Here is a 26,966-nt window from a genome sequence, read left to right on the forward strand (position 1 = left end):
TTCGGTTCATAATTGACTGAATTTTATGAAATGTGACTTCGTAATGTTGGGTTGGTTCCTCAAATACCTCACCAAGTATCATTTGGATCCAAATTTGGTCTTACTGTATCTTTATTAATGGAAATAGATTAGCAGTTATCATGGTACCATAATAATTCACACTGTCAAGGCTTGGAAGAAATTTCTAACAAAAAGGAGACTCAATGCTTGGTTGAGGTTTGCACTCTCTGAGTGCTCTTGTTAAATAAAGTTTTTACTTAAGCACGTAACTTTATTTTTAATCTATGATCACCTTTCAGCAAAAGTTAATTGTCAGTAAAATCTTATTGTTGATTTTAGACAGAGATGGGATACTTTTATCATAATGAAGGCCACAAACTTGTAATTATCTGATCTGAGGGCCACATTATCAACATTTGTGTCAGTATTGAGAATAATAACTTATCTGAGCCTTAATAAAGGAAACAAATGGTTTTGTGATGTCATTTTGCACATCTTCCTCTCATTTTTGTTGTTTTGTGTGTTTTTGGAGTCATTTTGTTTGCTTTTATTGCTGTTTTGTATATTTATGTATTACTGTAGTCAATTTGTGTGCTTTTATTGTCCCTTTGTGTATTTTTGTTTTCATTTGGTGTATTTTTCTGTAACTATGTGGTTTTTGTCGTCATTTTTTTATTTTTTTTGTTGTAGTTTTGTGCAACGTTTTTATTTTTTATTTTGTACAGTCACTCTTGGGGCCAGTCAGAATCAGCCTGAGGGCTGCATGGGCCAATGTCTAATGTTAAATATCAAAGTTTTAAAAGTGTGGTTGTTGGATTGCAGCACAGATTGTGCCTGACTGTCTGGGTGTATGCTGGGTGTTGGTGGAAGATCCAGCAGTGCAGGTGGAGGACGTGCACAGAGCCAGGGTTTGTATTTATAGCTGCATGTATCTCTTAACTTACAGTTTGACATCTGACCCAGTTGCAGTCTTTGTATCTTTCCTTAGCAGGAGATTATCTCAACACTGAGATTAGATGCAGAAAGCTTCAGTGCAGTCATACACAGAGGTGAGGTCTCTGCTCACAGCTTGGTGGATTTAGGTCGTTGCACTTGTTGCACGTAATTGTGTTTATATCTCTGCCTGGCCTCCCTAATGGTCCTTTACATCCCATCTCAGTAAATAAACAAATCATGCTGCTGCAGAGAACCAGGACAGCTTCCTATTATGATGTGATATCACATCTCACATACGTTCATGTTTTCGAGCACTTTGCACCACTTCATGTTGAATTTACCCACGTCAAATTCTTTGTGTTCTTTCCTACTAGGAGCAGCAGGATGTCCGGGCAGGTGAACTGGGAGATGTTAATCTGCGTAGTTCATTGTGGACTCTTCTGAATGACACTGTGAGAAGTTGAAAATGACACTAGGTCACCACGTTCTGTATGTCTTTTACATTCCTCATAGTTAAATGTACTTTTTAATGGAGTGCTAACCATTTTTTTTTTTTTTTTTTTTTTTGTGTAAAGTACTTTGAATTGTCCTAAAGGTTGCTTCACCTCTTGTTACAAGCATTTTAGCATCCTTATATACAGTACATGCAAAGTGCTACACAAATGAAGTTTTTTTATTCTCTATGAAGCATATACATCAGACATTGGCAGCTGGCGGCCTTCATTCTAATTTTGTGCAGCCCCCAATGTAAATGCCTGAAATGATATAAAAAAACAACAAAATGCAACAAGATGACAACAAAAATGCTTTGAATGAAAGATAATAATACAAAATAACAAAAATACACAAAATTCCACAAAAATAAAACAAAAAAATAAATAAAACAACCCTTTGTTCTTTCTTGTATTGATGCTCAGATTGATCCTTATTTTAAATGCCAACATGGACGTTGTGACTTTGCTTTATAGCTTTTATTTTATTTTTTCTAGCTATGATTACAATCACCTTAACATTTCTTGGACTACAAAATGAAATCTGTATGAAATGGTAAAAAAGTCACATTCACAAATTCCTGGACAGTTTTCCACTAGATGCTTCCATCTAGTGGTAACATTATAGTTTGCAACATATTGTTGCATGTGTTTAATGGCGTGTAAATTCTGAAATCAAAGCCATTTTATTTGTCATCTAAACAGATCGACTCATTGAATTTTATAAATATGTCCCTATATTTGTATAAAACTCCTTCAATTCACATTCTAGTTATGACTCCCAAACTGCACAGCACAGTGACAATAGTGTTATGTTATAAAATTGAACAGAAAATAAATTATACAAAAGAATAAAGGCAGTAAAGTAGATAAATGTAATTTACGAGAATAATGGTTGTAAGTTGAGTTACATATCTGCAATGTTTAATATTGTAGGCTGGGAGATTCTAAGAATCAAGAGTATCAGGAAACCAGGAATCTCAGTGTAACAGGAGCACAAAAGTAACATACAACCGGAAAGTGACAGGACTAAATAAACTCACTCGCATATATAAGTATTGGACGATACAGTTAAGGAGGACCATCACTGCCATAATTAAAACTAAATACCTACAGATATATGCCATTGATTAATAAGTGAGTAAATTACTCAATACCAAACTATATATATACTGATCAATGGTTCGTGGCTCAACTCGTCTGGGACACTCGGATGGACTATCCTTCTATCCTATCCTGTTAGCCCTTCTGTTCACTAACCCCAACCAGTCGAAGTGGATGGCTGTCACCTCTGAACCTGGTTCTGCTGGAGATTTCTTTCTATAAAAAAGTGGGAGTTTTTTCTTCCCACTGTCGCTAAATGCTTGTTCATCTGGATCTTGACGGGTTCTTTCTTTCTTACAATGGACTATTTTCTGTTAAGCGCTTTGAGATGACTGTTGTAATTTGCGCTATTCAAATAAAGTTGAATTGAATATATGCCATAAATAAAAAATTAAAAAAACCCCTAATACCTAAATATCTGCCATAAATGTTATTTATTTATTCTTTAATTTATGCACACACATCAGTACACCGAGTTCACCATACGATGAATGACAATGGGTTTGCGATAATGATACAGTATTTTTGGAAATGAAAAATAACTAAATTGCAGCTGAAAAAATAACCTTGCTTTTATTGGACTTTTTCATGTAAAAAATAAAAGTAAACCATAATAATCAGGTGTGTGTGATAGATCTTGTGTGCGTGTGTTTTTTTTCCTGACAATTTTCTAATAGAGAAACATTTTTAAGCCTTTTAAATAAATTTTATATATATATATAAATCATGGATTCATTAGTTTGTTGCTTTCTTAACCATTTGGACTTCTCAAAGAATGATTATAGGCTAAAGCATTTCATTCAATCTGAAGTGTCTTTGGGTGAAATGATTTGTCTATGACATTTCTTCTAAACTCAGAGCTAAGTGTTTTTCTTTAGAAATCAACATAAGGTCATCTTATTACTGTCCACTCTGCTGACATCATTCTGCTCACAAAAAGTTACTGATTTCAACCAAGCTCACAGCAACTGATTGGATTAGATGTTTCACAATTCTCCCGGATCATCAGTGTTTAAACCATATGTTCAGTCACAATTTAAGTTCATTAAAATACCAATTAAATTGGTCACGCAGGCTGACAATTGTTTATTGGATTATTTTACTGGCTTTGGCGCGTTACAAAATATTTTAACTGGACTAGTGACAGCTTTGGTTTTAAAATTTGAAGACAGCAAGAAAATTATAAATTAATAATAGTAGTAGCCAAATAAAACAGGACACATGAACAAACATGTCTAATGGTTAAGACCTTAGAAAGCAATTTGTTTTTACATTTTAATTTGAACAGATATGTTATAGACGGTAAATTGTACAGATGAAAAAAAAACTGATTCTACAAAAAAATAAAATAAAATATAAATGACACTTGATGCTAAACTATGACAAACTATGTCCTGACAAACCTTTTAGAGCACCTCTTTAAAAATTCCCAGAAAGAAACTCCAGGCATGAAGGGCAGAGTGAAAGCAAGAATGTCAGAATTAAGTTTGGGACAATCCTCATTTTAACAATGTTCAATAGTGACAATATTCATTGCACAGTTTTAGGAAGCTCCAACTTCTCGCACTCAATCAGCTTTAGGGTTAGATGCTGGGCAACTTCATTAGGGTCAGTTTGTAGCGCAGAGGGAAGATTCTGGAAAAGAGAAGGCCTGCATTAAAATGACTGTAGAAAGACACCTTTTATAATCAATTTTGTTCAAGCAGGCATCAGGCAAATTATTATAATCACCATTGTTGTGCCACCAAGTCATAAAAATCAACTATGAGCTGAATTACTGCATATAAATTAAATGGCTAGGTCACTGCCAAAACAATAACCCTCTCACAAGAAAGCAACAACTAGCAGTGTTAACTGCCTTGCTTAAAAAAAAAGTGATATGAGCTTAATGTCTTTCTTAGCATTACAGATTGTAAACATTTTCCTATCAAGACATAACAATGGTCATCATTAACCTCCGATCAAGGACTGAAAAGCCTAAAAACTGCCCTATTTTACGAGAATATTGCCCATAATATTAACAGTATCGAACCCTATTTTTAATTGATTATTGATTTTCATGTAGCCACATTCATCCGTTGAGGAAACATGTAAATGTTAAAAAATAAATAAAAAAAAAAACGTTTTTATTGCCACTGGGATTGCCAAAATGGTTTGTAAAATTTAATTTGGCTTGAAGAAAACTGCAGTAAAAAAAAAAACAAGACTACAAAAGGGGGAGAATAAGAAAAGGTAAGACATTTAAAAAAAAAAAAAACATTTTAAAATGGGAAAAAAGGAAGAAAAAAACAAAACAAATGTGACCACTTTGAGGACAAAAATACCCCACCTTTAATTCTGCTATTTTGCTTTCTCTTGTGCTGAACTCTCGTAGCATGTAATCTTTTCCAGCCTGGAAATAAAAGCACAACTTTTAAAATGTGTTACATCAATGTGTGTGTGTATATATATACATACATATATACCGTATATATATACACAGTGGGGAAAAAAATTATTTCGTCAGCCACCAATTGTGCAATTATTCCCACTTAAAAAGATGAGAAAGGCCTGTAATTTTCATCATAGGCATACCATAACTATGAGACAAAATTTAAAAAAAAAAAAAATCCAGAAAATCACATTGTAGGATTTTTAATGAATTATTTTATAAATCCCTCGATAAAATAAGTATTTGGTCACCTACATACAAGCAAGATTTCTGGCTCTCACAGACCTGTAACAACTTCTTTAAGAGGCTCCTCTGTCTTCCACTCGTTACCTGCATTAATGGCACTTGTTTGAAATCGTTATCAGTATAAAAGACACACTCCACTATGGCCAAGACCAAAGAAACAAAATTGTAAACCTGCACCAGGCTGGGAAGACTGAATCTGCAATAAGTAAGCAGCTTGGTGTGAAGAAATCAACTGTGGAAGCAATTATTAGAAAATTTTAGACATACAGATCCCTTGATCTGGAGTTCCACGCAAGATCTCACTCCATGGGGTCAAAATGATCACAAGAACAGTGAGCAAACACAAAGGGAAAACTAGTGAATGACCTGCAGAGAGCTGGGCCCAAAGTAACAAAGGCTACCATCAGTAACACACTCAAAGATTGATTGACCATCAAAGAAAGATTGATTCACCATCAGGGACTCAAATCCTGCACTGCCAAACGTGTCTCCCTACTTAAGCCAGTACATGTCCGGGCTGATCTGAAGTTTGCTGGAACGCATTTGGATGATCCAGAAGAGGACTGAGCAAATGTCACATGGTCAGATGAAACCAAAATAGAACTTTTTGGTAAAAAAATCAACTCGTCGTGTTTGGAAGAGAAAGAACAGCATACCTACTGTAACGCATGGGAGTGGTAACATCATGCTTTGGGGCTGTTTCTCTGCAAAGGGTCCAGGACGACTGATCCTTGTAAAGGAAAGAATGAATGGGGCCATGTATCGTGAGATTTTGAGTGAAAACCTCCTTCCATCAACACACCGCCTGGGCAATGAAGGAGTGGCTTCGTAAGAACAATTTCAACGTCCTGGAGTGGCCAAGCCAGTCTCCAGATCTCAACCCCATGGAAAATTTTTGAAGGGAGTTGAAAGTCTGTGTTGTCAAGCAAAAGCCCCAAAACATCACTGCTCTAGACGAGAACTGCATGGAGGAATGAACCAAAATACCAGCAACAGTGTGTGAAAACCTTGTGAAAGTATTGAGATGAACTTTTGTTATTGACCAAATACATATTTTCCACCGTAATTTGCAAATAAATTCATTAAAAATCCTACAATGTGATTTTCTGGATTTGTTTTTCTCATTTTGTCTCTCACAGTTAAGGTATGCCTATAATGAAAATTACAGGCCTCTCATCTTTTTAAGTGGGAGAACTTGCACAATTGGTGGCTGACTAAATACTGTTTTACCCCACTGTAAATACGGGGGTGGGGGAGTCGAAAGAAAACCAACTTGCCTCATGATACACTCGAGTGTCATTTATTTTAATAAGTACTCCATCCACTCGCAGGAAAAAACGCAATAAAACAAAGAAACTGGTGGGCATCACTCTCTGCAAAAAAAGGAAGATAGAGAGAAGCATGTTAGAGCTACAGGACCAGCTCAAAGAGCGCTGGGACACAGGAAATCTGTTTTGGCCTCACTTTGAAGTTAGAACCTACAATGTTTTTAAGTGGATTGATAAAACCAGAGGTAAAACTCAGTCCATCAAACCAACTAAGGCCCTTCTTATAATAAAGGAGCCTAACAGAAAGCTGCAAGACATCAGTGTTTTAAGGCTCAAACGAACTCGGGCGGACATCCGCAGAGCGGAATCCTGGCGGACAATCCGGACTCCTCAGAGCTTAGATACTTGTGCGCATCGCCGCACAGTAGTTTTGAGTAAAATCCTACATTTCCCCACAATCCTTAGCGCTTCTCAGTCGTCCATGTACTTCTTCTGGGACATGTTTTAAAGGTGTCTGTACTTTTGTAGCTCGTCTGCCAGTCTCTCCTCTAAGCTCGTCTAAATCGGGTGATTAGGCGAGTGAAATGCAGGTTGGTGTTACATTTAATGTGGGTCGATACAATGCCGAGCACTGTTTTGTGTTACACCAGGTAATCTGAGCTTTGCATGTAATTGGCCTGGTGGACTCTGCTTTGCAGATGTCCGCCCAAATATGTTTGAGCCTTTACACTTTGAGCCTTTAGAGGGATATATCAGATGATAGATTATATTACAATTTATTAGGACACATTTAACTACTTTTTATTTAGTCGTGAAATCTGATTATAGATTTATTATTGACCAATGAAAAATTACAAATAAAAAACCTTGAACCTTGGATTCGCATCCAGACGCCCTTTCCAGCCAGACTTTGAGTTTTGTACCCGGACAACTCGCATGTACAACTCTGCCGAAAAAGCAATGGAGAAGATGGCAGAGAAGGGGTTACAGGTTACCGTGCTTAAACCAACCGAGAACCTTCTGGAGCAGATCAAGAGGCCATCATGGACAGTCAGCAGCGAAAAAAGACAGATCTAGATACGTAAATAGGAACGGCATACAAGGACAGGCTCCTGAAGATCAGCTGGGACTCATCACAGGAAGGTTAGGATAAAGCCTGATATAAGCTACTGTGTCAGCACCTATACCGTAAATACGGCATTGATGTGACGCAGAGGTTGGCCAACAGTAAGTCTGTGTCGAGGGAACGCGTTGCTTTGCAAATGGCTACCATGCCACTAGGGGGTGGTGGCTGTGTGAGTGTGTGTGTGGTTTCAGAGGAGGATTAAAAAGTTATTCCTTATCTTCCAGTCACATTAAACAATGTTTTGTGACCATCTTAAAATTAAATTTATTTCGGGATTATTACTTACCTACTCAACCATGTGTGTATTGTTGGACACAAACATAAAGCAGTTTCAAAACGTGCACTTTATTCATCAATATAAACATATGGATCATGCAAACAAAGTATAAAAGTGTATTGAGCTGTAAACCTTAAAGTAGGGCTAGGCTTCTTATTGCACAAGTTCCCAGTATACCCATAATGCTGATGCACAGACCACAACAAGAACCAAGAGAACCCAAGGAGAAGGTGTTGGCTGCGTTTGTGGGCTTTATTTTTAGTTTTTAAAAAACACGAGATAGAAAACAAAAGCCCAATTGTGTGCATATTGTGCAAGAAAGTATTTTCCAATGACCAATGTAGCGACTAGCATGGATAACAGTCCGTGTTGCCAGTCCACACTCGACAAGACGATAAGAGTTCACAACCAAAATGAACAAACTCAATGGATAAATGATTGCAGTAGACTGCGACCACTCTCAGTAGTAGAGGATCGGGACTAGAAGCGGTACAGATAGCACCCCACTTATGAACTGTGTAATAGAACATGCCTGACATCTGAGTCCTGCCTTCCTTTCCCCCTTCTTTCTCTCACAAGCTGATAAAACAAAAGGAGCCTACAGGAATTTATGACCTGACTGTTTTTCCCTCTGCTTTTTTAGAAGCACATGGCAGACCCCCTCCCTTTGTGTTCTGCTTCGCTCCAATAATTAACAAAAACACTATAATTAAACAAATCTCTGATACAATTTTGAAATGTATTTTTATACACAGCTATTAACTTGTTATTCACAGGAAACTAGGAAACATTTGTCGGAATAATTGTAGTTACAGTTTAAGCATTTTTAAGGAATATCTCCTTGTTAAATTGCAAGCAGTATATCATGTTTTATCAAGTTTCAAACTGTCCAGAAAATTATGATCTTTGCTATAATCTGTGTTCTGAGTAATTTACATATTTACCTTTTCAAAGAAGTTTTTCATTCATCCACTCATAAGAACACACCCATGAACAAAACCCACAAATCACCCAAAGCTATTTGATTGGCTGCCGCAAAAACACTGACCAATAGGAATGCTTAAACACAGATACAGTACGTCAGCGCAACTTCTTCTTCACCTGCTTCGGCAGGGACGCCGTGAGAAGGGAGGAAGGGGTCCTGCTCGGACAGGTTCACCTGGCATGCCAGCCTCTTATGGAGGCTTTGTGCGTTGACCACGGGGCAGTGCCGACATGAGCCCGCAGTTTTGACCGCCATACGGGCATGTTCCAGACCCAGACAGTTGGAGCAGAATGTGTGTGTCTTTGTTGGATATTTTTCCACCACATTGACAAAGACAAGGCCTGGAGCATCCCGCTCCCTCTGTGAGAGGGACTTTGGCTTCCATCATGTGACACAGTTACGGAAAGAAGGTGGCTTAGCTTGCGCTACCACGAGGCGGCTCACATAGGTGCTAGCAGGGATGCAAGCCAACGTGTGCTGGAACATCCCAGACGTCAGGGACAGCACTGGTTTTCGAAACAGCAGCAGGTTTGCTTGCGTCCAAAGCTCGGATACGGTGGTATCTCGAGCTGAAGCTGGGCTGCACACTTTCGTGATAGGGAGCAATTAGCCAGAGCTGAGGCTCGGAGGTTCACTACCTTTTGGTAGTGAAGGATTGCACTCACCAAGCAGAGCAAGGTAAGAACTTATTTCCCACTTCTCGAACTGTTGTGGTCTAAAGTAGGCACTATTTCTGCCAGCACCGTCGACTGGAAAACGAATCCACCTGTGGACAGTTAAACCGGCAAAATATGAAAATGCGAGATAGCTGAGAGAAGACGTATTTGAATGGTGTGCATCTGTTCGTGTCCTTTTTTAGGAAGTGGGAGGGTCCCTAGCGGACTTACGCGCTTCACCGGCAAATCAGGATTGACAGAATGAAAAAATGCTTCTGAGGAAAACAGAGAAAGGTCGCATCCCATTGTGAGACATCTCACAAAATATTATGAAATAGAACAAGCTTCACACTAAACATATAGTACAAATTATTAAAAAAAAAAAAACGTGAAATACAGAAAAGTATGACTACGTTGATATGAATAACAATTGACATCAGTTTCAAACCTGCCCGACAGGAGCTGGGATTTGAACAATGACTATCAAAAGGAAGCATAACATGGAAAGATTTGGAAAAGGAGGGGAGATTTAGGTGTTTTGAGGAGATGAAGGACGAATTTAGTCTTGACAAGACTTCTTTCAATATTTACAAACGAGAGAACAGCTGGAGCACAACAAAATGAAACATGCTGTAGAAGTGGAAAAACTGCTGGCTGTTGAAAAGCTGCACTTGCAGACAGAACAGGCAAAACTGTCAGTGGAGCGGTATAGGCTTGATTTAATTAGAGTTTAATTAAATTGTTGTCTTGGGGTGTGGGGATGATGGGAGTTTCCCTGGTTCTGTACCTCCTGAGGTTAGGTAACCTGAAGTTGTTGCCGAAGTTTAATGAGACAGATCCTGAGACAGATCCTGAGACGTGCTTTGCTTTGAGCGGTTGGTGGCCACAATGAGGTGGCCAAAATCTGCACAAACAATTTTGCAGTGCGCATTAACTGGGAGAGCGCAATAGTCCTACTCATCTTTGTCTGCAACTGACAGATAGGCCTATTCTATTGTGAAGTCTAGTGCGTTATAAGCGTATGGTCCCTGAAACTTAAGCCAGTGTTTTCGGCCGTGGAGGAATGGGTTAAACAGACACCTTTAATTTGCTCAGGATCTGACTTTGAGGTGCTGCATTAAAGATGGAGATGTTAGAGCAACTATGTGATTTAAAAGTCTTGGAACAATTCAGGTATTCAGTGCCTAAATGTATTGGTGTATTGGTGACCAGATGGTAAAAACTGCTGCTGTGCTTTGTGTTGATACATAAGCAAGATTTTGGAGAGGGACGTAATCGCGGTGCTGCCTTTGTGGAGGGTCCAATAGGCAGGTGATGCATACTCTTCTTCTTATCCTGATAAATTTGAGTTATGCGATGGTGATGTTCATATTCTGGTTTGCAGTTATTGTGATAAACAAGGACATTGGAAGGTAGATGCCTATGCTCTGGAGAAGAAACCCAAACAGAGTGGTACTCCAAGTGGACAAGTGGAGATATGCAGGCAAAGCCGATATCTGGAAGTGGACATGGAATATTAACCAGAACAAATAAACGCTTACAAAGCACCTCAAATCCAAACAATCTGCATGTTTAAAGTAAATGGGAAAGGGAAGGAGGAATGCTGATATCTGAAGAAGAATGGAAGAATAATTTTAAAATGCAATGGGAAACTACTCATTCACATAGCTGGAGTAAATTTGCATGAAAAACAGTGAGATATTTTATTACCACTGCCCAAAAGAAGTCTATGGAGGCTGAAGTATTCCGTACAATAGGCGGCCGACCATTTTGTCTGCGTGTCGTTGTTCAAAAAGTTTGGTGCGCTTAGCAAATAGCATGTGTGAAAGCAGACCAGACCAAATTAAAAAAAATTGTAGAGTCACCGCCTGAATCACACATTATAGTCCACTGGACTAATGTGTGTGAAAGTACCCTGTCGTTAAGAATTTAATTCAAACCTTAGCCTGAGTCCATTCCTGTACACCAAGGCTGTTTACTGCCTCCGTTATTCTCTTCCACAAAGTGTTTTATTAAAGTCCTTTAATTCCAGTTTTCACTCATCAATACAGCACATCTTTGTTTTGCTCTACCTCATATGTTTAATCTCTGAAACGTTTATTTTTTTGCCAGTTTTACCTCAGATCGCGTGGCCTCAGAACCAGGAATATTTGAGAGCTAACATGTTAATGACGACCGGATTTATCAACACCCAATCACTCATAAACTGGGATTGGTGAAATACAAATGTTTCATAAATCACTTGTGTCCTGTCATTATGACAAAATGTGCACTGAAATTTGCACCCGTTTTCACGCAAGGTTGATAAATGAGGGCCAATGACACCAAAATTAAAATCAACAAAAATGCACAAAGTAACTCCAACAACACACAAAACAGAAAAACAAAAAAGGACAACAAAAACACAAATATGGCTCCAAAAACTCAATTTTTTTTTTTGATTTTCTGTATCTCTGATATTTGAAGCGCAGTGAAGCTGCAATAGTATAACAGTCATCACAAAGCAGAGAAACATGAATGAATGAACAAATACATTTTGTCCCACTGATGATGAAAAAGACTTCTCTCTCTCTCCATCAGATAAAGTGAATGCACTTACAATTTTGACACTGATCATTGAGACGCCGTGGTCATGCAGTTCATCCTCGAATAGGAGCACGTCATCAAAAAACATGATGTGTTCCCGAGCCTTCAACTTGTCCAGGTTGATGCGTTCGGTTGTCTCAGCCACCTTGACAATAACAAACATATGTATCTGCTTAGAAAAAAAAGCACAGTGGATTAAAGTCTATTAGTCATCACCTTGATCTGTGTTCCTTCTCCGAGGAGAGTGCCCCTGTAGTCTGTGGTATACGTCCAGTCATAAGGTCTCACCACCTCCTTGGAGTGCTCCGATTCAGCTCTAGGATGAAGATTTTTATTGCATTAAAATGACAGTTGCTCTGCAAATCATGAACTTAAAAAAGAAAAGACCTCTGTAATAATAATAACCACAACCAACAAATAAAACTATACATCAAAAACCATTGACAAAATACACCTAGCATCAATTGTAACAACAACAATACATGTCCATAAGAAGACAAAAACTGTCCTGTCCCAAATTTCTGCCTATTACTGTTACTTTACATATCTCTTCCCTGTGTAGCACTGTCCTTCCTCCCTCCAAGCCGATAACATTGTTTAGAAGGCTAGTGACAATCACAAACACACATAAAATAAATGGTTTGTAGAAATGATGAAGATATTGCTTTAAGTTGCGGATACATTTTAACTTTTGCACCCAACATTGATTTAGAATTTCTAGCAATTCTATTACGTGTGTATAATGAAGTTTTATGTATTGCAATGCTGGACAATGTACAGTCTACAATGTTTGAGAGGTAGCAAGTTTAGAAAGTTTCTCCTCCTCCACAAACTCCACATCTGACAGTAACAGTGAAGATAGGCCCTATTGTCGCTACCTTATAATGAACCATTTAAACACAATTGCTTGATATTATTTAAAGTCAGGGTCTGCAATCTTTAAAGTCAAAAGTTCCATTTGAGCTCCTCCTACCATAAACATGAGAGTTAGGGAAGGATTCACTAAGATCTGAAATAAAGGGTAGTAAACCAGGTGCGTCCCTAAATACTTTGGTGGCGCTGTTTTCTCACCTGCTGTTGGAAATTCACCAACATTGCGGTGTAAATAGGTGTGTGTAGACGCGGTTGAGACCGCCCTATTTAAATGAACATTTTGCTTGTTCAACATTCAGAGGTGATTTCACAGAAGCACAAAATGACATTCGAAGAACTTCAATTGGAGGACTTCTCTGTTTGCTGCACAATCAATAATGTAGAAAACTAAATAGACAAATAAAAGTGTTGTTTGATAAACTTTAAAACCTAACGTTATTCTTTCCCCCCAAGTTAATGTAGCTGCTTCGTCAATTCCTGTAACTTTGCTCTTATCGGTCTATGTAACACAGGAACAGCTTAAGAAACTGTCCTATTGATCTGTTGATGACACTGATCTGAAGGAATGCAGCAACAAATGAATCAGTCTGCTGCACTTGAAGATGATCTGCTGAGAATCATCCAGCAGGTCTGTGAGCTGTCCTGAGTAGAGCTTTGTCCAAACCTTGTGCCATCGCTGTGTAAATTGCGCAACTGCTCAGCTGATTCTGGCCTGACGCTCCTTGCCATTAATCCACGTTCAACCGTTTTCATTGGTCGATTCCGTTCGCAATTCCATTAACGTGGATTTTATAGAGCCTCATCATTGGTAGCGATCAGTCATATTGCATCCCTGGCAGATCAATAAGGGATTATATATCTCTAACTAAAGATTAAGTCTCCAGATTATTGGGGTTAAAAATTGGTCCAATTTTCAAGGACCAAAAAAAGTCATTTGACAGGGTGGAGCAACAGTGCCTTTGGAACACTCTCCAGGCATTTGGTTTTTCTCCTAGTTTCATAGCCATGATTGAGACTCTACTTTGACAATGAAAGTATTTTGAAGGTCAATGTGTGCTCCTTTTTCTGTTGGGAGAGGCATTAGGCAGGGGTGTGCAATGTCTGGCATGCTGCATTCCTTAGCTATTGAACCAATGTCTTTTCCTTTCCACCTTTCAGCATATGCAGGTGACGTTATGGTGGTAACAAATAATGAGGATATTCAAAACTTGTTAAACATTACATATTGTTTTGGGAAGATCTACAAAGTAAACTGGAACAAGAGCACAGCTCTGATAGTTGGAGAATGGGGGGAACTCGGTAAACAGAGTGAGGTTATGAAAAATTGGGAGGGAGTCGTAAAGAAGATGGAAAGCAAGCTAAAAAAAAAATGGAATTGGCTTTTACATAGAATGTCCTACAGGGGACTAGGGACGGGAATTGAAAACCGGTTTGCTCGCCTGTCAATTCCGCTTATCGGTTCCTCTTACATTGCAAATATGTAGCGATAAACTCCTCCAGGTCCTGTATATTGTGTTTATGCTAGCACCAAGTGAAGCTCCTTCCACCATATAGTTGTTTCCTGTCCACTGCGGAAAATCCACCCACAGCTGCGCTGTCCTCCGTGCTGTATTTGTAGTGTCTCTGTGTGCTGCGCTACTCACTTCCGGGTTCTGTACACTCGCGCAAAAGTTACTTCTTGCACGTACTCATACCTCGTCGTCAGTTTATGTCTACAAAACAAGTAATCAGACACAAGAGATGAACTGGTACTGATCGTTGTCTTTAGTTTGCTCTTTCACACTGGTTAACACACACAGCTGATGACGTCACATGTAACAACGGGAACGGTGTCTCTGAATGTCCATTTACAGAAATGTAAACAAAGGCTAAACTAAATCTCTACCGTTTAAATACATAAGTGCAGCTGTACTTTTTGTTAATGTTCTCTTTTTACAGAAGGAGAACTGTGAATATTCTCAAATGTTTGTAGCAAAAATGTGTCATAAGTTGTAATAATAATAATTTATCAATTTTATATAGCGCTTTTGTATTTTTTTTTTTTTCATTTATTTATTCAGTTTATTTCCGACATGGTTGCATTCACAGAAGTTTTGTTATTCTTTTTTTTTTTTTTTTTTGTACATGCCGAAAAAGGAGACGAGAAGCAGTTTGCTTATCCAAGTCCCGTCCCCTGTTTTGTACATAGAAAATTTACATCAAAGCTTGTCTCTCTGGTCAAACAGTCTTAGGTTGTTCTGAACACAATTTCATTTTTTTTTTTTTGGTCCTTTTTTATGTAGGATTTATTCTCATCTGTAGTCAGTGTTGTCTTTTTTTATTCCTCCTCTCCATCGTTGTTCGTGTCGTCCTTGTTCCCTGCAGATTTCATTCCCCGACTTTGTTTATGTTCCTCCAGTTCAAAAGAAAACTTCATCGTCTTTCGAAGTTCCTTGTTTTGTCTCTGCATCAAGGTTATTCTAGCTGTTAATAGCTATTGACAGTGCTGTGTTTTCCAATGTTAGATTTAACCCTTTCTCGTATAAACACATTACTATGTCTTAGTTTATAAGCAGTAATTTAAATGTGACCCAATAAGGGAAGAATAGATTATCTTCAGTGATTTGGTATGTAGTATTTGTTGTAAGTTCCATAGGATGTAGCTCTGTTTTCAATGTTTTGTCTTTAAGATGTTTTTTATATAATGTATTTATTTTTTTTTTGCATGTGTTTGCGTGTGTTTCTGGATGGATGTTGTCGTTAGTATTAAATATTTTAAGTATTGGTTAATGGTCGGAGATGTCATTTATTAATATTCCATCTAATATTTTGGTTAGGTTCTCATTAAATATGTCGATTTTGCAATCAGGATACAAACAACAGATTAAAATGTTCTCTCCCTTTGGTCTCGTTATTATTACTGTTACACATTCTCCATTTCATTGTTATCTTTTGTGTATAATGCCTTTTATCGTAAAGTTCATACCTTTTTGTTCATTTAGCCAAGTTTCTGACAGTGCCACATTGAATTCAGTCTCCGAAAAGTAAGCACAGTCTGAGTCTTGTTTCCAGTGTTTATATTGATCTGGGTCCATGTCCATGATTGCCATCAGTAATGTTGTTGTTTAGGTGGATCCTTCGTATTTTCCCAAGTCTTCCATCGTTTTGATGAAGATTGGTTTTCCGTTCTCTTCTCCCAGTGGTGTGATATAAATCCTGCAGTTTCTTGTCCACGTCTTCAGAATTTTTCCTCCGTTTTTTTATTTGGCGTGCCTTCCATGCGATGCTTGCGTTTTGTTTTGTCAGGTGTTCATTCATGAAAACCTTAGTTTCTTTCAATTTCTTGCCTTGCTTCAATAGTTCTTTAAATTTCAGATTCGTGAAGGTGATTTTTACAGTTCTTGTGTCATCACGCTTTGGCAAGAGTTGGCAGGAGTTGACGTTGATTACCTGGAGTCAATGTCCTTTGACTCCAGGTAATCAATGACCTGTTGTTCAATCGATTTTGTGTCTTCGTCACTCGCTTCCGTTGTCTGTCTCAACCTGGGTGCTATCTTTAGGCCTGTAATGACATCTTTCTCTCTTTCCTTTTGTTCTAGCTCTTCAACCCTCGCGTTTAGCAGTTTTATCTCTTCAGCATTCTTTACATTCTGTTGTTCCAGTACCTTTACTTCACTTTGAAGGCTTTCCCGTGATTTTTCCAGCGTCTTTTCCAACGACTTTATCTCGGCTGTGATCCGTGCAGATAGATCGTCTTTGATAGACGATAGATTGTCTTTGAGGTTTCGTATCTTGACCTCTTCCAAACCCGGATCAGGTTCTGTAGGGCCTGCAGGCGTTTTTTAACCATCTTTCTTTTCGTCTTGGGCCTAAGTTTTATTTCTCAGGCTGTCCAGCTGCAGCTGTAAGCTGTTAATCTCCCAAGGTCGTGTTATCGGAGCGAGTGAACACACGTCCTTTCTCTCCGAAGACCAAAGACGTTAATGTATATACTATTATCCAGTGAAAACAATCTATACCTGGTGGATTAAAAGAGAGCTGCTATTCCTGCAGGAAATTAAAGAGACAAAGATAATATAATGAGTTAAAAGCAAACAAATCCATTTGAATTATTTAATTTCCTCACCCAATGAGAATCGATAAGTGAATTGGTAAGGAATCTAATCGATAAGCAGTATCAATAATGAAATCAAAATCGCGAAATTCTTATCAATTCCCATCCCTACAGGGGACGCACTCTCATCAATAATCTGGTGGCCTCGATCCTTTGGCATTGTTTGGCTGTGTTGGAACCTCCACAAGATTCGCTACAGAAAGTGCAAAGCGTCCTTGTTGATTTATTTTGGGATAAGCTCCACTGTATACCTCAAAGTGTTTTGTCCTTACCAAAAGAAAAAGAGGGACAGGGATTGGTTCATCTATTTAGCAGGAACACAGCTTTTAAGTAACAGTTTCTACAAAGTTACCTCTGTGGTCCTCATATTTTACAGTGGAGGCCGGCTGCAGATGTGTTTTTTGGTCAGGTTGGTAATTTGGGGTTTGAAAAAATGCTGTTTTCTGTTGATTGTTTGCTACTTATTTATGCCAATGTGATGAAAGTGTGGAGGCTGATGGAAGCGGAAAGCAGGACTCAACTACATCCCTACACTGGTTGCTCAGAGAACCAATACTCCAAGGGGCATGGCTGGGGACTTCTTTGAAAGAAGTTCCATTATTGTCCATTAAAACAAAAAAAAGAATACTCATTGTCTGCAACACAGTCTTTTTTCATATCAAACATCACTGAGACCAAAGTTATTAACATAATTAAAACTCTCAAACCATCTAAGGCCAGAGATGTATTTGGAATGAACACGAACATGCTCAAAAATTTGGGATCCGCTCTGGCTACTCCCGTTGCTTCTATCATTAATCTTTCAATTTCCAGTGGTCACTTTCCAAAGGCCTGGAAATCTGCTATTGTTACATCAGTTTTTAAATATGGTGTTTCAACTTCTCTAAATAACTACCGACCCATAAGCATTCTTCCAGCCATTTCCAAAGTTGCAGAAAAATAAGTGGCTGAGCAGATTGTCCAGCACTTAAACAGTAGCTCCCCCTCTTTCCAAGCCATGCAGTTTGGCTTCAGATCCAAACACTCCACTGAAACGGCTACATGCCTTTTTATTGAGAAAATAAAATAGTAGGGGCAGTATTCTTAGATCTCAGGAAAGCTTTCGACACAGTAAACCACTCTGTTCTACTTTCTAAGCTCTCACAATTTAATTTGTCTCGTGACAGTGTGAGCTGGTTTGAATCATACCTGCATGATCGTACCCAATCTGTATTAATTAACAACAGCAAGTCTGACTCTCTTAGGCTCACCACCGGGGTTCCTTAGGGCTCAATATTAGGGCCCCTCTTATTTAGCCTTTATATTAATGATTTGCCGACTGTCTGCTCTGAAGTTGAATGTTTGATGTATGCAGATGACACCGTTGTATTTGTTCACAGTCGCTCCAAGGACATTGTTTCAGATAAACTTACCAAAGCAATGTCTCTTGTCACATCCTGGCTGCAGGAGAACTGCCTGCAGCTAAATACTTCGAAAACTGTAGGTATGTTTTTCAGTAAAACCAATAGAGCCTCATCTAATCCTGACATACTGGTTGCTGGGGAAAAATTACAAATTGTAAATCAATACAAATACCTTGGGTTAGTAATGGATTCTCACCTCTCCTTTAAAGCCTATATTGACAAATTTTGTAAAAATATCAAGTTTAATCTAGCAAATTTCCGCTCAACCCGAAATGAAATGTCAACTGAAGCTGCAATAATTTTTCTACATTCCATGATTTTCAGCCACTTTAACTACTGCCTAACAAGTTGGTCTCAGGCAAGTCAAGAGTGCAAAAAGACCTTTGGAAACATTATACAAACAAGCCATTAAAGTCTTGGATAGAAAACCAAGGCACTGTGCAATCCTAAAAAAGTACCACCTTTTAAATTGGGACAGTCTCCATAGATTTGCAGATCTGAGTCTCATATACAAAGTAACACATGATTTGGCCCCAGCTCCTCTGGCAGAGTTCGTCAGCCAAAGAAACAGCTCTGAGCGCGTCACTCGAGGCTCTGTAAGAGGCGAATGTGTCATCCCTCTGCGCAGGAGTGCTTTCAGTCGCTCAGCCTGGTCAGTTAGGGGCGCTGCTGAGTGGAACTCAATACCTGAGGAGGTTAAACAGCTAAACACTTACAAGGCCTTTACAAAAAAATTGAAAATTTGTCTTATTAACATGTACGTCTGCCAACATTAAACGTCGAGCATGTTGCGCTGCATTGTATTGTACTAGATAACGTAGCCTTTTGAACACGTGCTTCTTGTGTGTTTTAATATTGTAACAGGTTTTTTGTGTGTTGTAATATTGTAATAGGTACTGTTATTGTTGTTATTGACTTGTACATGTATTGTCATGCTTGTATTTTAATGCCTTTTTGCATCTTGGCCGGGGGACTACAGATGAAAAATAGCCTTCTGGCTAATTCTGGCTTTTTTTTAACCATGTTTGTTCATGGGTTATATGAAATTGCACTGTCCCCTTTCAAATAAACCAATACAATACAAACTTTGTTACAAAAAGGAATAACAATGGTTCAACCTCTGTTGCAGATTGCTGGGGCACACCTGGACAACGCTGATGCCCTAGCAGAAAGACTTGAGGTCTGATCTGTCCGGGTTGTAAGAAACATACTGGAAAAGTTAAGGAGAGCATTTTCTAAGGAGGACAGAGCACTCCTGCAAAAGTGTGTTGATGGACAAATAACACCTGATGCTTGTGACTCATTCCCCAGGGTGTTGTTCAAGCCAAGCCTTCCAGAATGTGGCAGAATGGACCCTCTGCTCAGTGGAAATGTGTGGATGGAACTGGACTCGGTCAATGGGGCAAACACCCCCTGGAGGGTTGTTTTACAGCGGAACCTGAGGTAAAACCAGCTTGGAGTGTATTTTATAAGCCACCATTGACCAGTTTGTTTATTGCATTGAGTCTGAATGTTAAAAGAAACTACTAGCTCCAATCAGCAGCATACCTGCTACCATCAGAACGGAAAAGATAGACACACAACCCTCCACTTCTCCCAGGAGTCCATCGTGTATCCTGCCACAAAAGTTCTGTCGGCGCTCACCTCTGCCCATTCTTTTGTCAAAAAAATTTGGTCCACTGCATTGAAAGACCAGCTGATCAATTCCATAATTTGTTTTTATAAACAGAGATGTAGAGAGAGGCTCTTATTAGATTTTGACAAAAAGACAGCACAAAACAAAACAAGCAGCAGCAAGGGCAGATATGAGGAGGGAGCAGAGAAAAACGTGTCTGCCTTCATTGAGAGCAAGAGCGAACAGCTGTCAATGCTGTTTAAAAGTCTGGGGAGAGCTCATATACTGTACTTGCTCATATACTTGTTCAACAAAGGTACTATAAAATGAAGGAGACGGATACTTTTAAAAATGTCTGAGATTATGGCAGTGTACTCTTCTCTTTCAGAAGGTCAAAAATCTTATTTGTAAATGTGTTGCTCTAATTTATTTTATTTTTTTTAATGTTTTATTACTTTATTTAGATGTATTATTATTTATTATTAAATTTGATCTAATGTTGTGTTCTACACACATGTTGATTAAGTAAAAATCTGTCTGTGTATAATAAAATGTTGAAAAATTCTCTCGCGCGCGCACGCACAGACCTTTAATGTTTCTGTCAAGTGAGTAAAATTACCACAATTACACAACATTGGCTTTAAAGAGCAACTTCTTAGCTTTCATAAACGGGTGGAATTTCTCCGATAGAGCAAATATGAGTAGTTAGGTTAACGTGTTCCCAAGATGCTTTCAGGGGTCCTGGGAAACCCAGTGCAACCCTGCCGTACAAGACGTGAAGAGAGGATGTGTCCGGGTAAATCTGGACGTATAGTTACCCTACACAACAGAATATATGAAATCAACAGCATGTACTGTCAACAACAAACCCAGAGTCGCTTAATGAGGACGTAATGTAATGCGTATGTCGTAAATGAAGATGACAACATCTTTGTCTGTGGGAACCGGGTCGAACAAGTGAGCACGTCCTTGCACCGTGCCAGCGAAGGGACCGGGGGGGGGGGGGGGGGGGTTGAGCTTGGAACGGTCTGAACCAGCAGTGTCAGTACACCCTAAAAATCCATTATTAATATTTTAATATTGGTACACACACAGACACACACAGTAGATAGTGTGTCCAACAATGCAATGTATCACATTATTGACATAGAGCCACAAAGTTTGTGTCAGCTTTTGGTTTTGAGACTCAATTTGTGACATAGAGCACACAGTGATTGATGGAATTTTGTGGTGCTGTGCAAAGGGAGTGAATAATGTACTGCTCTATCTGTAATGATGAAGGAAGAAGCCAACACCTTGCTTTGGATCTTTAGAAAGGTTCAATTCCTACATCACTAGCCCGTTCCCTATTTACTCATTTCCTCCATCACCTTTACTTTATCTTGGCAATGCCTTTGTATAATCATCATTGTTATTCTACAAAAGTGTCCTGTTCTCATGGCTTATATGAAGGTTAATCCCTTTTTGTGCATTGAATGTTTGCACTCAACCCTACAATTACCAAACTTTTCTTGATTAAAAAAGGAAAAATGTCATTTAAATCCATGTTTGATTGGATGTCCAAATTAGTTTTCCTAACAGGAAAATTTGTTACCTAATTTAATATATTTAATTTGATTTAAGTTTAATTACTTATTAGCTGTACAGTTTGGTTTCTCATGCTTCTTCTGCCTTTGCATTGTGAACTTTTGAAAAATAAGGAAGTTTACTACAACCGATGAAGTCAAATTTGTTCTCCATTAAATGCAAAAATAAAAATTGGTACAACTCAGTTTTTGTTAAATCTTACCGACTTTCCTGCCATTCTTGAGCACAAGCGACCTTGACAGTGTCTTCCATGTTGCTGACTTTTTTAAGCGCATCAATTGCATTGAATTCAATCCCGTATCCATCCACATGCTGGACGCGTAAAATATTTTCTCCAAACAACATTTCTGGAAGAGAGGGCATGTTCATCTCCTCTGCTAACCTGAAAAACAAAACAAAGAAGTAGTCACGTTCTTTATGTTTTGTTCAACACTTTAAATTATTTTATTTAAAATGTTATGCAACCAAATATTAGATGTGTATTTAAAAGACATGTAAACACCAAAGGCATGAAAAAGGTGACAAAAAATCCATCGTGGGGGTCTGGGGGAGGATCCCTCCCAGAGAAATTTTTTTATTTTAACACATACTGTAAATTAAGCAATCTTGAAAACACTGAGGAGTACAACAGGTAAAATACACTATTTTCATCAAGCAACAAAAAAAAACCATGTATTTACCCCACTCAAGTTGTGGTTTGTGCAAAACAATAAAAATATATATATGAAGAATTGTGATGTTAAAGTAAAAGTACCTAACATTTGTACAGTTATTTGCTTTGTTACTTAACACCACTGCTGCTGAACTACTGGTTTTATAGTCCTTTTAACAGTTCCCATCATGTGGCTTGTTTCTTTCCTCCTTTGGTCTGGACAAGCCTCTCAAGCTTTCTTTGTTGTTCCATGTGCCTTTTACCAGCCACTCTTTCTTTCTCCAGTGCTTTTGTTTTTTTTCTCAGCTCCACTGCACTTCCATCGTCGGGTGAAATAACTGGCAAACATTAGCAGGACTTACATAGGTCACTATAAAATACATTTTTATTTTTTTCCAAATTCCATGTATTTTTTTTTTTTTTCAAATTCTGTGTTTTTCAGAAAATATTGGTTTTCAACTCCTGTGAGTGAACAAAATGACTAATAATAATAATAATAATAATAATAATAATAATAATAATAAAACCATAAATAAACAAAAATGTATTTAAAAGAAAAGTGTAATTTAAACCATGTGTAAACTTTAATCGAAAAGCAGACCACAGGATGCGCATAGAGTCCCACCTGTCCAGCAAAAACACACGGAAAGTGTGGCGGGGAATAAAAGATATCACAAATCTCAGAGGCTGTGATGTGTCCACAGAAATCTTGAGCATGGCATTGGCTGAGGAGTTAAACTGCTTCTTCGCTCGTTTTGAAACACCTCAGCAGTACTCATCTGCTCCAGCCCTGCCACCACCCCTATCTGGCTCCTGCACCACTCCATTCACTGTACAGGAACACAATGTCAGGCAGGTGCTTCTGACAGTGAACCCTAAGAAAGCTGCTGGCCCAGACGGAGTACCTGGCAAGGTGCTCAGAGCATGTGCCTACCAGCTCGCCCCCACCTTTACCAGGATCTTCAACCTCTCCCTGGCCCAGGCAGTCATCCCGCTGTGCCTAAAATCAGCCACAATAATCCCAGTACCCAAGAAGTCCCCCACCACCAGCCTGAACGATTACCGCCCAGTGGCCCTCACTCCAGTAATCATGAAGTGCTTTGAGAGACTGGTCCTTCAGCACATTAAGGACTATCTACCCCCGGACTTTGACACACACCAGTTTGCATATCGTGCGAACAGATCCACAGAGGACGCCATTTCTGTAGCTCTGCACTCTGCACTGAACCACCTGGAGCAGCGGCAGAGCTACATTCAGATGCTCTTTGTGGATTACAGTTCAGCCTTTAACACAATAATTCTGGACAGACTCATCACTAAACTGAACACTCTCAGCCTTCCACCTCTCACATGTGCCTGGATAAATGACTTTTTAACCAACCGACCCCAGAATGTGAGACTTGGCCCCCACCTCTCCTCCACCTGTACGCTGAGCATCGGCTCCCCATCGGCTGTGTGCTGAGCCCCCTCCTGTGCTGCCTCTACACCTACGACTGCAGCTCGGCCCACAATGACAATCTCATCGTCAAGTTTGCCGACGACACTACAGTGGTCGGACTCATTTCTAAGGACGATGAGACGTCCTACAGAGAGGAGGTCCTGAAGTTGGCAGCCTGGTGTTCAGAGAAAAACCTCGCTCTGAACACCAAGAAAACCAGAGAGATCATCATGGACTTCAGGAAGCCCAGCACAGACCCAGCCCCCCCGTGAGTGCGTGGAGAGGGTTCACACCTTCAGGTTTCTTGGTGTCCTCATCTCCGCGGATATGTCCTGGTCAGAGAACATCCCGGCAGTCTGCAAGAAGGCTCAGCAGCGGCTACACTTCTTGAGAGTTCTCAGGAGGTATAAACTAAATTCCAACCTGCTGCTGATCTTCTACCGCTCAGCCATCGAGAGCCTGCTGACGTACTGTATCACAGTATGGTACAGCAGCTGCACCACTGCAGACAGGGAGAGGCTCCAGAGAGTTTGTAAAGGCAGCACAAAAAAATCACTGGCTGCCCTCTCCCCTCCCTGATGGACATTTACACCTCCCGCTGTCTCAACAGAGCTAAAACCATCACCAAAGACTGCTGCCACCCTGGCTTTGACTTGTTTGACGTGTTGCCCTCAGGGAGGCGCTACAGGCGCATTAAGGCCAGAACAAACAGACTCAAAAACAGTTTTTTTCCAAAAGCAATAACCACTCTGAATTCTCATATGCGCTGATCTCATACGGACCCATACATACACACGGACTCTGCTCAGCCACTTTTAAATACAAATTGTACATACTGTTCACTTTACCTCATTTCCTGTACTATTTCTTATTGCTCCTTTTTAATTATTCATAATCATATGTCATAAAGATGTAAGAATGAGAGCAGCATTAATGTCATCCAATTTCCCCTCAGGGATCAATGGTTTACTGAATCTGAGCAGGTTTAAAAAGTTTTGATCAACTTAATTAAAAATAACCTAATTTAAATTATCCTGGTGATATTATTACAGATGATTAGACAAATATAGACACAAGATGCATCAGTTATTTCACCACTAGGGGCCAGAATATTAGAAGGTATAAAGTTATCATGAACCTACAATGTTTCAGACTCTACCATCCCTGGCATCAGTCTTGTCCACAACAACACATAACTTGTTCCCACAGATCTTCTGTAGCACTGATGAGATGTTGATCACATTAAACATTCTGAGCAGGAGAAGCCGACGGAACCTGCTCAGCCCCTCCCTCCCTGTTTGTAACTTCACCAGAATTGGGTGTAGCTTCACAGACTCAAAAGTTAAGCGGGAACTGCTCAGCTCTCTGTTTTGGAGTGCATGATGAGTTGCATAGTTCTTTTGGGGCAGTTTAATCAGTGTTGCAAGTGGTCGATTCGACATGTTTAACTCTGGAGCGGGAGGGGTGCGGGGCAGTAGAATGAATGAACAGCCCCTTCATGATGACGGTGTTTCATTCACATTATGTCACTTTCAGTGAATTCAATTTTAATGGTCGATTAGATTCCTTAATGTGATAGATATAGGGCCCTACATACCTGATAAGACACTGCGTGTTTTCCCGGTCAAGTGAAACCGGTATAGTCCACCCAAGGGTGACTTTCATTATTTGTTTTACTTATAAAATAAATATAATTATTATTTATTTTTCAATTCCCAATAGCCTAGAGTACCCATAAGTTTGTAAGTGTCAGCATTTTGTGCTTTTCATAGCCCAAATTACTAAACACGGCTATTTCCTAGTATGGCACAGATGCTGCACAAGTCTCACTCCGCTGTAAGGCAGGAGGAGGCCACACCCTCTCCCAAAGGCACACGGCTGCTCTGCCTCTGGCCCTTATAGCCTGTGTTATATTTGTTTGTAAATCCTGTCGTGTTAGTAGTTCATTTAGTTACTCAATGTTTCATGCATTGCAGGAGAGATGGCTTGAATTTAAGCCAAAACCATTAACTGACCTTTCTTCAAGTGACTCACCGTTCAATGTCTTTGGATCTCATGATGTGATTTTTGGTAGAGGTCACTTTCCATGGTCCAAAGACGTAGTCCTGCTTGCTACTCTTGAAACCGTGGGACAACATCTTAGAACAAGAAGCCAATCTGAAAAAAGAGGCAGACTTTTAACTGCTTTAATTCACAAATGTTTTGTAGAAATTGTATGAAAAATCAAAAGAAATGAATGGCTTAGTTAGGAGTGATCTTTGTCAATAAATTCTCAAATCACTGCCAAATTATTGGACTGACTCTTTCATATTTTTCTCTTAGATGTTTTCCTGCTCCAACACAGCTGATCAGCTCATCAGCTGACAGTCTGCAGAGAAGCGGTATGAGTTTATCATATTTGAATAATATTAATTTGACAATATAGAGATTATAACTAAATGTAATCACATACCTGACAGAGAGGGGGGTACAGTAAATCAGTGTAGTAGTAAATACTGCAATTTTATGTATATGACATGCCTACACTGATGTAGAGCTTCACACACACTAACACTTAAAAGGCCCATGTTACGCTAAATCAACTTCTCTGTGCTTTAAACATCATAAAAATGCTATTTTCCAATCAACCAATCCGCGGACCACGTGCGTACCGAACCGCGGAGAGAGATCCGTGCGGATCACGCATTAATGATGATCCATTGCACCACTACATATCATAGAGCCACACAATTCTAAATAAAGCCTGTAGTGTACAGGTGCTGGTCATATAATTAGAATATCATGAAAAAGTTGATTTATTTCAGTAATTCCATTCAAAAAGTGAAACTTGTATAATGTATCCTTTCAATTCACACAGACTGACATATTTCAAGCATTTATTTCTTTTAATGTTGATGATTATAATATAGTATCTCAGAAAAGTTGAATATTGTGGAGAGGTTCAATATTCAAGACAATTAATTAACTCAAAACTACAGAAGCGTAGCGCTGCCACAGGTGAAAATATATTTTGGATCACTATATTGTACGAACAATATACTTATATTGTACAAACGTGATATAATATTGTTTGTACAATACATCTATATTGTACAAACAATATAATTACATCGTTCGAAAGTGTCATGATCTAACCTATGGATTTTAAGACAATGGCTGCAGGATTTGATCAAATTCTACTTCATGCATGGGCTGAGGC

The 26,966-nt window shown here is 39.1% G+C and overlaps 1 protein-coding gene across 2 annotated transcripts in view; it reads right to left on the reverse strand.

Moving 5' to 3' along the window:
- Positions 1 to 3,588: 3,588 nt before the first annotated feature.
- The window catches only part of tiprl (TIP41, TOR signaling pathway regulator-like (S. cerevisiae)), a 35,420-nt gene continuing 12,042 nt past the window's right edge, over positions 3,589 to 26,966 (reverse strand). For both annotated transcript variants that reach the window (XM_028466614.1, XM_028466615.1), the window contains exons 2-8: positions 25,802 to 25,924; positions 21,880 to 22,059; positions 12,323 to 12,422; positions 12,120 to 12,251; positions 6,486 to 6,581; positions 4,861 to 4,923; positions 3,589 to 4,166 (exon numbers count right to left, since the gene is read on the reverse strand). In XM_028466614.1, the coding sequence (XP_028322415.1) occupies positions 4,062 to 4,166; positions 4,861 to 4,923; positions 6,486 to 6,581; positions 12,120 to 12,251; positions 12,323 to 12,422; positions 21,880 to 22,059; positions 25,802 to 25,924 (799 nt within the window). In that variant the 3' untranslated portion in view covers positions 3,589 to 4,061. The remainder of the gene's footprint in view (positions 4,167 to 4,860; positions 4,924 to 6,485; positions 6,582 to 12,119; positions 12,252 to 12,322; positions 12,423 to 21,879; positions 22,060 to 25,801; positions 25,925 to 26,966) is intronic.

This window comes from Gouania willdenowi, chromosome 14 (assembly GCF_900634775.1).
Source record: "Gouania willdenowi chromosome 14, fGouWil2.1, whole genome shotgun sequence".
NCBI lineage: Eukaryota > Metazoa > Chordata > Actinopteri > Blenniiformes > Gobiesocidae > Gouania > Gouania willdenowi.